The 13,172-nt window shown below is 39.9% G+C and overlaps 1 protein-coding gene across 1 annotated transcript; it reads left to right on the plus strand.

Moving 5' to 3' along the window:
* The first annotated feature begins 142 nt into the window (after positions 1–142).
* On the plus strand, positions 143–12,748 carry TGFBR3L (transforming growth factor beta receptor 3 like). The gene is made up of 9 exons (XM_072399745.1): positions 143–4,666; positions 4,973–5,048; positions 6,670–6,803; positions 9,005–9,145; positions 9,233–9,538; positions 10,281–10,419; positions 10,516–10,569; positions 11,249–11,359; positions 12,613–12,748. The coding sequence occupies exons 2-9, from the start codon at positions 5,003–5,005 to the stop codon at positions 12,642–12,644; spliced, it is 963 nt and encodes a 320-aa protein (XP_072255846.1). The 5' UTR covers positions 143–4,666; positions 4,973–5,002; the 3' UTR covers positions 12,645–12,748.
* The last annotated feature ends 424 nt before the right edge of the window (positions 12,749–13,172 follow it).

Genomic DNA, 13,172 nt, shown 5'->3' on the forward strand with positions numbered 1-13,172 from the left:
TCTGGTGTACTTTGTGTGGAGCTGCTTTGTTTTTTTTGCTGCCCTTCCATGTAGTCACTTGAAAGTAATATTGCAAAACCTGTGGAATAAAACCTAAAGAGATTCTGCAGGGAAATGTTATGTATGGTCTCAAAAAAAAAAAAAAAAAAGAGTAAGGTGAAACGTGATTGAAACCTTTAAAATATGTAAAAGGATAACTGTTCTTGTATGCTGAAGTTTGGTTAACTTTTCTCCTTTTGCCAGAGTCCCAAAAAAAAAACAAAGTTGCGTATGTAGTTTGTCTGGATCCAGAGACTTTGGGCTGTAAACAGATGTAGAGGATACATTCTGCACACAGTTTAGGTTATGTTGCCATGCATCAACGCACCCTTTTTTTTTTCATTTTGAATGGTTAGGCATTTCAATGCAGTGTGTTGTCTATTGGCTTCATACTACTAAGTGTGCTAGAATGCTATATAATAGGGATGGCACCACAACCCGCCACAGTGAATAAGGTCCATTGGCATGCAGTAAAGTTTGCATTTTAACTGTATGTTACTAAAAGGTGACTGAGTATGTACAGAGAGTCACCCCAAACGTGACCCTCTGAATGAATGTACCCCAAAATATATATATGTATCCAACATTTTTATTTAGTTTTGTCTTCAAGACAGAAACATATGGCAAATCCTAAGTTTATACTATTCCCTGGGATCAGGATGCATTTTGTAAATTGGTGATTACTAAGACAAGAATTTTTTAATATATCTCGCCTTTACTGGTTTAGGTCAGACTATGAAGTGAAATCTCTCCCAACAGCACACAAAATGTGTTTTTGTTTTCAGCCATATATTGCGAGCCACAGGAAGTCTTCATTTTTGGATTAAACTGCTGCCTACAGGAGGAATAAATCCCATGATTTTTCCCTCCACTTTTCAATTTTTTGCCTTATGTACTAGGAGGATGAATGACCTCTTTTTTTTTTTCTTTTTTTTTTTCCCCCTACTGAATTAGATTCTGCGCTCAAATTGCCTTATTACTTGCTCCTTTTTCTGAAGATTCATAGTTGCGAATAAGAACCAGCAGCTTTTTTGTTTAGGCCACTGGGCATTAATCTGTCGATACAGGAGGGTTAACGCTGTAGGAATAGGCAATGGCATTATCTGCTCTGTTTTGTGTGCCTGCTTCCCACTCAACCTTTCATTGCAAGATTTACAAGGTACTTTGATCTTGCTCTCTTACAATGACTGACAAATGCACAGGATAAGTATTCGATTTCAGAACCTTATGTAAAAAGCATTTTATCTGCATAGCTTGGAGAGACGGCATCACAGAGCAACTCTTGATACCATCAAAGATTTGACTAGCGACGAGAGCACCTATGTTACTTGGCATAGCTTGGATTCTTTTCTACCCACAGTGTCTGGCACTTGGTATTTTTAGCCCTGGGATACCACCTGCTACACCTAAGTGATGTAACCTTTTGGAGATGTAACTGGTTGACTAAATTCATATTTTAGGTGCTTTAAAGACCACATGTGGACATGCTTGCTTCCAGGTTTGACAAGAAACTAGACAGATTTTTCTCCATCTACAGGTATTCTTTTTAAGGAGACATCCTTGTATTGTAGGATCAGGGGCATTCTAGGAATCCCCATTGTTCCGGATTGGCCCAGGCTAATGTTGTATACCAACCCAGTAAGACTCTTGGCACACTTGGCACAACTCCTTGAGCTGCAGGCAGTTCTGAGCTTTTGCCTTTTTTTGGCTGTTAGTGATTGCTGTGTTGCCAGTCCCTCATTCGAACTGATATGTGGATGTAGTGAAGGTTAAGTCTTCCTATGTCCCTCAATGAACAAGACAGGAAATAAGATTGTTTTTCATATAATATTTGGAATTTTTTGAAGGGACATACGGACCTTCCCTTTGCATTTACGATCAGTTTTTCTGGACTCTACATAATTAGAGAATTGGACATAATTCTTTGGGTAGCCATATAGCCTCGAAATTTGAAAAATTGTGTCCTCCTATGGACTCCAAGAAAAGAATTTTTCAAAAATCATGTGTTTTGGTTTTAATATACTGAAAGCATAGTGGATGCTGCAACAGACTTCCACCATTGATTATCAATAACGCTAAATTGGTTTGTGGTATGGTTAGAAAGAGATTGCTTTCTGCTTCCTGTTATGTGTACAGTACAGAGGAACTTGCAATGGGATTATGTTAGATGGGCCTTCTTGCAGATTACCCATGCTGTATGTTTTCCATCTCACAGTCGTTTAGAGATCACTGTGGGTGAGCAGATTTTTTATTTTGTATACATTGATGGTAAAAATGAGCACAGAAAGTCTGTGTACTCATAATGAGGAACCATTACTCATATGCTGAAACCACACTGATGAAATTTGTGTTATTGTCGGTCGGTTTCCATTGTTCACCTGAATTTGTCTGCTGTCTTCACTACCTCTATATATGGCATATTCAACCAGCATCAATTTTAGCTATCTTTCGGTATCTTTGGGTTCCAAAACAATTTCTTCTATATTGTGATTTGTTATGTTTATATGTTAAATGGAAAGCTGTGAAAATTGCTAAATATATTGTTATAGTACTTTTACTTACTTTTCTGGCAATAGTGATAAGCAGTTCTGGCCAGGTTCAGCTCTTTGAGGGTTCAACAAATCCCGTCCAATAGTTGGTGAATCCTGTTAATGTCTATTTGGAGAAGCTAAAAATTCTGACATTTTCAGAGACAATAGGCAAACTACTCTCAATCTAAAAAGGGAAGTTTAGCACTGCCCTAGAGTGGCATATACCAATGTAAACATTTTAAAATAAAAGCAGGGTGAACACAAATATTTGGAGGATGTCCTAAAGCTGTAGTGTTCTCTAATTAGAAGGATTTTTGTGCTGCTGAAAGGTACCACATTGCAGTGTTCAATACATGCCCAAACAGGTCTAGAAGAGTGGGCAAGGTGAAAGTTGGTGGAAGCCAGCAATAGGCATACACAGTCCAAGCGGGTATTTGTGTATGAGGGAGATGGAATGTAGTCCAGGCATAGTGCGTTTTCTACAACAGATGTTCAAAAGTCCAAGTAAAGTTCCAGGTGGAAAGCAGAATGGTAGCCAGCATGTAGCAGATAGTTCTCAGTCCAAAAGAGCTTCCAGTGAGCAACCAGAAGTCTAGTCAGGATATATCCGGTAATCGGCAACAAGTAGTCAGCAGTCTGGATGAAGTTCCAGGTGCCAAGGAGGCGTGTATGGAGGGCATAGCAGGTTGCCAGCAGAAGCATAGTCAGGATGTAGTAATTGGTCAGCAGTCAAAAAGAACTTCCAGGGGCCAAGCAGGGGCATAGGATGTGGCAGGTAGTCAATAACAGGCAATAAGCTTTAGGTCTAGGTTTAAGTTTCATATATATATATATATATCTTGAAGACGTTATAATGTGCCTGCTCACCAAGTTAATGCTCTTGAAAATAAAGGGACTGCTGAAGATACAGCATTGCGAGATTGGTTTATAGCAGTTTATTTTTAATCAGAGATAATTGACTAAAAGGTATTTTAGACAAGTAATACAGGCTGGTGTTTTATTACAAGAGTTAATGAGTTCACGGATGATACAGTAGTGAAAAAATGGCCAACAGCAGGACAATTTTAAAGAGCAGTGCTAGGCCCAAATTTACAAGAGACAAATATCACAGGCTGAGGTTTTACTATGCAGCGCTAGGTCCTAGGTTTGAATCCCAGCCAGGACACTATTTGCATGGAGTTTGCAGGTTCTCCCCGTGTCTGCGTGGGTTTCCTCCCACATCCCAAAAACATGCAGTTAGGTTAATTGGCTTCCCCCTAAATTGACCTTAGACTACATTATTGACATTTGACTATGGTAGGGACATTAGATTGTGAGCTCCTTTGGGGGACAGTTAGTGACACGACTATGGACTTTGTACAGCGCTGCGTAATATGATGGTACTATATAAATACTGTGTAATAATAATAATGATATGGCAAAGGATACAATGAAAATTGGAAACATGCAGGCCAGTTTTATTGAAAAATAGGCCTACACGGGCGGTGTGAATGTGAGAGATGCTGTATATATTTTATATCTAGTGGCTTATGTGCACATTATTATTCTTTTTCTTGTTTGATGCAGTAGTGTGCAGCAAACAAATGCCAACCCCAGGAACAGATGTTTAGAAACAAATAAATGTTCTGCTGTAAGTACCACAAACCTAAAATAAGGCCCTATCAACATACAACAATAAAAACAGAAAAAGGAACGTACGCCTGGACTGATTTACTTACCCTTACAATGGGCCTTTAAAAGCCTACAATCCTAATTATTCCAACATCCACCTAATGTCATACACATGCTGCATATTGTACACCAAGGTGAATTGGATTACTTGTTATCCACCCATGTGATCACCTTACATATTCTTTCCCAGCCTCTATATGTCTAGCCAAGTTGTGTCTGATCACACAATGCCAAGACAAGGCCACTAGCTCTTGTCTGGATGGAAATGGGAGATGAGGCTGAAGGACAGGACACGAGTGAAGGGACGATGGCTGGACGGTGGGAGGTACAGAACTTGTCCCCAGTGGATCTAACGTGAAATGTGAACTGTTTGGTTCTAGAAATTAGACAACCTGCAGTTCCTTTCTTCAGCTCCGTTTCATCAGGTAAAACTTTTTTCTGCAGCCAGCTCTCCTGTGTGTAGGTGTGTGCACCATGGATGTCCCCCTTCTCTGTGATCTTGTGACTCCTACAATCCTGATCTGAGTACTTACGTGGTTTATGGATTCCTGTTACCCTCTACAAAGAAACCAAATGATGCAGCTACCCCTGGCAACACAAATCCTTTATTTTTCATTGCAAAATGAATAATTCATTTAAAATAGTTTTGTTATTTAAATCTGAAGTTTGATTGGCTGCTCTATTTTTAATACATGCTTCAGTCTTGTAAATGATCTTCTGTTGTCTTACAGGTTACTCTGTTCTGTTCCAATACAAACAGGATGCAGCTTCTGATTATCATCGCCCTGTGCCTGGGACTGGTGAAAGGTACACAGTGCTGAATTCTCTATATTCTTTATTTATCATCTGTTTGATAGTAGATGTAAAACTGAATGATATGTGGTTTTCTAAACCTATCGCATAAATATATATATTTTTTTTTATTAGGCTTTGTCCTTTTATCCTTATGGTGCTGCATTCCTGTAGCAGAAACTGTCTACTTAACTTGTCCACTTAGTTCCCACAATTATCATTTTATTCTCCAAAGCACAATCTCACTTTGAAGCTGCTATAAAGTAAGATATAAAAAGTTATGATGTTATAATTGTTAATTAGATTGGATTCTGTAAGAAAGCTGAAAGATGACTTAAAGGAAGAATTCAGAATGCAGCTCTTTAGCTGTCTGCATTATTACAATATACAGCAAAAGTACCTCCAAACAAGTGACTGTGCCTACAGCCAAGTCATTGTGCTCACAATAAAATGGTACCACCAGTCTGCTGCAAGCAGGAGTATTTTTCCGCAATGATCAGACTGCAGCATTGTCAAAAGGTACAAGGCTGCAGCAGCACAGTGCTCATCTATGGGCCATCATCTAATTTCAGCAACTAGATACTGACGCTGATTGATACAAAAAAAAAATCACTTACCTAAAAACAAAATAGATCTAAGACAATGTCTGGTTTAAGTAGGTAATGTAGAGTGGAAGTAGTCACTTTAGATATATTGGAGGGTTTGTATGGTTAGGTTTCCCTTTTCCTTTACGGAGAATTACTTTATCTTTAGCCAACCCATAAAAACTGAATAATGAAAAGAAACAAATCACACAAGCGGGTTGGTGGCGATATATATATATATATATATATATATATATATATATATATATATATATATATATATATATATTTATGGTGATATATTAACAAGGTTTTGAAAGCAAATAAAGAAAGTGAGTTTGCATACAAATTATTTTAGATTATTCCTCCCCCTCCTCTTTACGTATCATACGCATTCAGGGTGGGGCGGATGGGGAAAGGTATTTTTTAAGTAACTATTCAAGCACTTCTATTAAAGTAAAGGTGATCTTCCTTAGAAAGGAAGGATCATTTAAAATGGTTACTTGGAATGCAATAAAATCCTTATGTCTTTCCGGATGCGTTTTACTTTACCGTCTTCCTCCTGACACGGTTCACCCTCCTGAATGCGTATGATAGGTAAGGAGGAGAGGGACATATGAATGGGGCCCATCAGAGGATTTTTTTCCTATTTACCCATGGGTCAGTCTGGCTCCTCATACGAGCCAGGAAACAAACAGCCAGGTGCCATAAGGAGTCTTCTGACTATTCTCAGATTTCCATCCACCCTACAGTTTTCTTGCAAAGTTCTCATGGTTTGTACATTTTGAAGCTTGCTGCTGCCAACTACCTATCCCACAACAAGACTTAAAAGCTGCTGATTTGTACAAATAGTTCCCTTTTGGACAATATATTTTGTATCACCTTGCAGTGTCATTGGGTTAACAATAAGAAGTTACATTTATCACTTATTTGTGAATAACACCATATCAGCTGGAATTCACTTGGGTCTTTGAATTGCATTATATGTGATGGCATCTTTTCCTACATAATGGTGCCTGCATTGAAGAGACTTTTTTGTTTTGTTTGTTTAGGGCCTCCACCATGGCTCAGCTTCAATATTTCCAGATCACTCCATTTAAAACAACACCCACGTGCTCTTCCTCCAGAGCCATCCTCCACCATTTGTTACAATGTCCACAACAAAACAAGTGCCAGTTTGGATGAAGTAAGTGGAATACTAAGATGAAGGACATACCTTCATATCAACCATAGCAGGGTTCTCCCCAGGCACTTTTAGCTGGGCGCACCACCCGGCACTTTTCAGCACCCACCCGGCTGTTTTTGGGTGGTTACCAAAGAGTTTGGTCACAATACAGGGGCTGCCACCCACCTAAAATTTCTTCCCACCCGGCTTAAAAAAAATTCTGGGTTGAGCACTGCATAGTGTATGTTTTCCGTATTAATTTCTGTAGAGTATATTACATATAAAACAAAATGATGTTGGGTAGCCTTTACCATCTCAATGGCTACCAGTGGGACACTAGGGTGAAGATTGGCTCATTTGAGGTCCTTCACAGTGGAAGGTTTCTGACTTCAAAAGCACTTGCTGTTAGACATGAAGGTTTTCCAATTGGGGTTTCCGTGTGTGTGTGTGTACATTGTTTAAGATGTATTTAATGATTCAACACAGTACAGGCCAATGTTTTCAGGGTGACATATGCCCAACCAACCAAACTCATACATTCCCTTATAAAACAGACTTGGCTTAGACAAATACCAGCATAGGATGTATGGGCGCAGACTCAATATGAAAGCTTCAACTGTTGACTTCTTTTTGCTGGGTGCCTGGCCATTATTCCCAAAACAATTCTATTGCTTTGCAAGCCACTGGAACAAATATGCAGATCACATGAGTTAGAGAAAGGTCAGACATTCTTATATGTGTGTTTGTTCCAGGTTAGAGATTGCAAGCTATAAAAACAGGCTTAGAAAGAATTGTCCATAGAAGTTAGTGGTAGTATAGGAGCATAGTTCTGTTTCCTGCTATATAGTGAGGACCTGGAAAAAGCACTGGGAGCAACAAGGGATGGCAGCTTCATTAGTATAAGTTCCTTCTAAGTTGACTCAACCATAGTGACTGCTCCTATTATTCAGCATGCTAAATGTTTCTCCCCAGCTGATTGAGACATAAACCTAAGCATTGAAAATATATTAGGGATTCATCTTCATGTCACTAGTGCCATATACTGGTCAGCTATGATGAAAAATGGAAGATACTACCAAACTGACTGGCAGAGCTGGTTCTAAAAGGCTTTTGACACAGCTTATTACATACAGTATATGGTTTTGTGCATTTGCCAATATGACATGTGTATACGTAGAAACTTTCAACCAGACATTCCAGCAAATCAAAAAGATTATTTGTCTTCAGACCACCAGGATTTCCCATGCAATCACCCAATGTCCTGAGCAGTGAATCAGTACTGGAGAGAGGTCAGGAAGAGACTTGGGCCGTGCATTATTCTCTGGCTACTTTGTCTGGCCAGTGTGGACATGTATGGCAAGGAGGAGGTAAACTACAGTCTAATGCTAAATAAGAGGAGAGGAATAAAGTAAGGTGGTGAGGAGGGAAGGGAGGTTAGTGGAGGAAGACTGGGTTCCAGTTATTGTCATTGTCCACACATTATAACAAATGCTTGTTGTCTGTGTAATATTATCATTGCCTATTTTATGCCCATGTGTTGTATTCCTTCATCTAAACATTTGCTTCCAATATATCTCAGGATTGTCAGATTTTGTTTATTTTTTATCTTCTCAATGATGATGATTCCAAGGAATTTAATCTCCTGCAGACCTATCACAATCAACTCATTTCACTTAAAACTGCTATTTTTTTCGCCTTGTCCTTAATTGATCACAGGCTTTTAACATGTTCCCCTTCGATGAGGACGTCTATATACTTATAGTTTGCTGTGGTGTACTACACATTGCTTTTATACTTTATACTTTTAAGTTCTAAAAGTCCCCATATTAGATCATGAGCCCCCAGGGATGTTCACCCTTGAGGGACAAAGAGCTGCAACATGGACAAAAACAGTCCATGTTAAGGAGTTTCAATTGCCATATAATAGAGATGTTGTGTTCTAGAGAGACTGGTAATCCTGAATCAGCTCATATTTATCTCTCATGAAAACCCTGGGGAGGTTGAATGATATCTGTAGGGCAGGTGACTGAAAGTGAAGGGACAAGTCCTGGTGCAATTGCATTACTTGCCTTAATGTCAGTCTTGCCATTGGGTGTGTTTATTATAACAAAAAAATCATGTAAAAATTATAAATGCCTTTAAGGGATCAGATTGTGAGTTTCAAAGACAACGTAATGTTACATGGAACTTTCTAAAAATACCCCTCCTCTCATTCCTCCTAGTTTCCATGTACATCTGCAGAGATGTTCAGACGTGGTCTCATGGACTCTCCAGTTGTGCATTTGCTTGTTCGTGGCCCAGATAAGAAGTGTGAACACGGAGGCATATGCAGCATGAAAGTTGGAAGCAGGGTTCAGGCTGAGGTCAGGTGACCCTTATGACCCCATTTTCAATAAATTTACCATCTTTGCCTTGGAATTTTAGTCAGTAAAATAATGTATATATTCTAGGTGTCTCTGTCTGACGCTCCATCTTCACTTGGACTCTCCTTGGCCCTGTGTTCTCTCTCTGCTTCCTCAAATCCTTTCAACCTTTCCCATATCCCGCTTCTGGTGAATGACTGCCCACTTGCAGCAGGTGTGTCAATTACGCTGGTCCCACCCAAGCCTTGCATCAAGACCCCGCCCATGAAGAGCTTCAGTTTCCAACTTGACCCTGTCTACAACAGCTCTGTTCAGTTTCTGCACTGTAGAGTTGATGTGTGTCTGCAGGGAGCTCAATGCGGTACCAGCACTGGTGTCATCAAACTTCCAAAGGTATAGTGCTCTTGTTCTAGTGTGCATCTATTGCCCATACAAGTACACCCTAGGCCAATTATTGTTGAAATTGTTTTTGTACTGAACACAATCTGCTGACCACTCCTGCATGACAATCGTGTTATTCCAATAGCTGAGACACTTTGGCTTCAGTGACTGAATGCTTTTCCCAAGGTAATGACTTTAAAAGTAGTGAAGTCAAAAATAGCATTTTCAGGAGAAGAAACCCATACAGCGGTAATGCTAGGTAAAGGGAGCTGAGCTGCTAAGTTACTGATGGCTGTGTCAGCTGAGCGGCTAAATCTCTGGTATCCAATGACGGCAAAACATTGTTGTGGACCAATGCAACACTAAGCCCCACCTAGGATGTCCAATTTTTTTACCCAATATGGGCTTTAATGTAGAGATGATGTTGTCAAAGAAAGTAGTCCCAGGTGAGCTTTGTTTTGCAGAACAATACATTTTAACTTTTTGTGCCATTGGCTTTGCCGCTCAAACCCTACCTTAGATACCACAATGTACAGTCACCTTTATTTCAAATCCTGGGACTTTACTTTTGGACTAGGACAAGCTAGAGCCCCTGGTGCAAGCACCCTTTAGCCAAGTGTAGGGCTTGAGAGTTGCAGCTATTGTATTTAAGTTGTATATACAATTACTGGCAAATGCTGGAGCATAATAAATAGGTTTTATGTATAAGTGTTGTAACAAACTTATTTCTTTCTCTTTTCGGCACTTTGTTCAGTGTCGTATTCCTGGTGTCCCCTGCACCCCTTTCACTGCTCCACCTTCCTTCATGAAACCAATGTTCCAACGTACTGTGACCCAGCCATTTCTGGTTACCATCTCTGCTCCTTCCCGTCCTCATCTCCAGTCCCTATCTGGTGAGCAGACCTCCTATCCTTGGTCGTCATCAACATGGCTGCCCCAAGATGTAGACATGTTAGCAGGACTTATGTTTTTTTTTTTTTTTTTTTTAGGCAACAAAAGGACCCCATTTTCAACAGGTAGACGGGAGGCACATGATCATTCAGGTTTGTTCACACAATCAACTCTCTTCCCCCCTTTCTTATCGCCATGAACAGATGCCCTAAGCATGTATCCTTTGCGCTTGTCCCTTGGACTTCTATGTCTGTACGGTGGCCTCAGGGTGGACAAAAATAAATGCAGATTTAAATCGGCATTACCTATAATAAAAAAAAAAAAAAAAAAAAAAAATGGGAAAAATAATAGAATAATCTGTGCCTTGAGCCGCCTGTGTCTGTGGTTGACACACATCTAAACATAAGTGCTTGTAGTCTTTACAATTAAATTTAAAGCCAGCACTACCGGATGTTTATTAGTAACCCCACACTGAAGCTGAGGAGTGTTGTGGGAAAGTGGGAAAGATGCTTAATGCTCTATAAAGGGCTTGTCAACAACCATGAGGTGTGTTGTCATGTGCTGCTTTAGTGCAGCCCAATAATTTTAATTATCCTGTGTTAGTATCATAAAGCAGATTCAGAATCACACCATGGCTCTCCCATACAAAGCAATGGCCAATTTCTTGTGGCCCCCATAACACCAATCTGCAGAATTGCTCAGTGAGGAGGAGTACTGATGATTGTAAGGCAATATAATTCCTCAGTGATCAATACCAAAGGTTTCAGTGGGCTTTAGCAAAGACCTTGTGTATTGTGTATAAGTACGCTCTGATATGTTGTGTATTTACAGAGTACTCTATGAAGGAAGTAGGAGTGGGTGCAGTGGTTGGAGTTACCCTCTGTTCCTTCTTTCTTGGCATTATGCTGACAGTGGGACTTTGGTGTATTCACAGTAGGACAGGTGAGTGCGGATAGGGCATTTCTCACCAGATTAAGTGCTCAGTCATATCTAGGTACAGGACATGTTCACAAGTACTATGCCAACTCTTTACTTATAATTGGAAAAAAAATTAGATTTGTGATGACTTTTAATTTACAAATTCACAATTAACAAACCTGCAAATAAATGTAACCTTGCTTAATCTTGTACTCCCTGCATGTACCAGTGTTGGCTTCCACATTAAAGGTGCGTACACACTTCCAATTTTTATCGTTCCAATCGAACGACGAACGATCGATTGGGCAAAAAATCGTTCGTAAAAAAGTAACCAACGACGCCGACGAACGAGGAAAGTTGTTGGAAACGAACGACCGGACCGGCGGATCGGATTGGACGACGATCGTTGAACATCGTTCGTGTGTACGGTCGTTCGTTGATCGTCCATGTTCAGAGCATGCGTGATGAACGAACGTCCGTTCACTTTCCTGTCGTGCACATAGTTCCTCTATCGCTTAAACGATCGTATCTATTGTGTGTACAATATCTAACGATCGTGTCGTTACCTCTATGTGCAGGATCGGTGCTATACGATCGTTCGTATATATCGTGCAGGAACGTTCGTCGTTCGTTTTCCGACGATAATAATTGGAAGTGTGTACGTAGCTTAAGCCTGAGGTTTAGCTTTAAACCCTCTAAGAGATCTCTTCACTTCCTATCTCCTAGACAATGCAGGAAAGACAAGAAGATTAAAAAACTTTTAGAGCAAGGTGAATCCCCCCTTTGTAAAGCTGTAACCAGAACAGATACCCCCCATTAGAAGAATGTTCTTGTTTCTGATTACCACCTAAAATATTGGATTTTTCCTCACCTTCAGTTCTAGTGACAATGGTCACCAGAGCAACCTACAGAACTTGACTTTTGCAATGCTGGAAGTTTTAGACTTGGGGGATAGAGGCCTATTATCTCTACCTAGCATGGGGCCCAAAAATCTCTGATGGCGGTCTTGGTGTAAGGCCCCACACGCTATCTACACTTCAGCGCCATTAACTTGAATCGTTTTACACCAGTTTACACTCAAATTCCTATATGTCCTCTGGGTAGTCTAAGAAGACTAAAGTATGAAATACCAAAGTATTACTACAGATATTGTATTTCATACAGCCATATTTGTAAAGGCCAAGGTTCTATAGTCCTTCTGTAGACTGGAGGTGTCTCCTATATAATGTTTGTCTTACAGGCTTGGTTTATATAACAATGACATTCTTTTTCCACAGCTCCCAACTCTCAGGGGATGCAGAGCAACTGAGGACTTTGGGGCTCCAGACATACAGGAGGAAACAAAAGGAGATAATGGGCCCATCATATTGTTCATTAGATGATAGTCTCAAATAAAAGTTTGGTTTCAGCTTTTTGGTTTGTCATGAATTATATTTCTGGGTTTGGGAAAGCCACTTATGACAATACAGTGGGACTATTATGTTGGCATACTTGTAGTAATACATCTAAAAAGTGCATTCGCGCAACATTTGATCTATGAACCTGTTATACTATTCAGCAAACCTTGCTAAAATCTGAATGCAATGCTCATTTCTCTTAATGTATTCAGAATAAACAGAAAACCTTACATGCATTAGGCTTTTTAAGCTTTATTAGGTCCATGCTGTATTTTTTGCAGCGTCACCCAATTAAAAACTCCAAGTACGTCAAACTTTGCTGATATTTTGATGCATCCTCTTTCAGTAATTGGACAGCATGAAGCTCACTGTGGGTGTGTTTGGGAACACCTCATCTGTATTACAAGATGTTCTCAGATAATTAATGGTAAGAGGTGAGC

The sequence above is a fragment of the Pyxicephalus adspersus genome, chromosome 2 (assembly GCF_032062135.1).
Source record: "Pyxicephalus adspersus chromosome 2, UCB_Pads_2.0, whole genome shotgun sequence".
In the NCBI taxonomy this organism is placed as follows: Eukaryota; Metazoa; Chordata; class Amphibia; order Anura; family Pyxicephalidae; genus Pyxicephalus; species Pyxicephalus adspersus.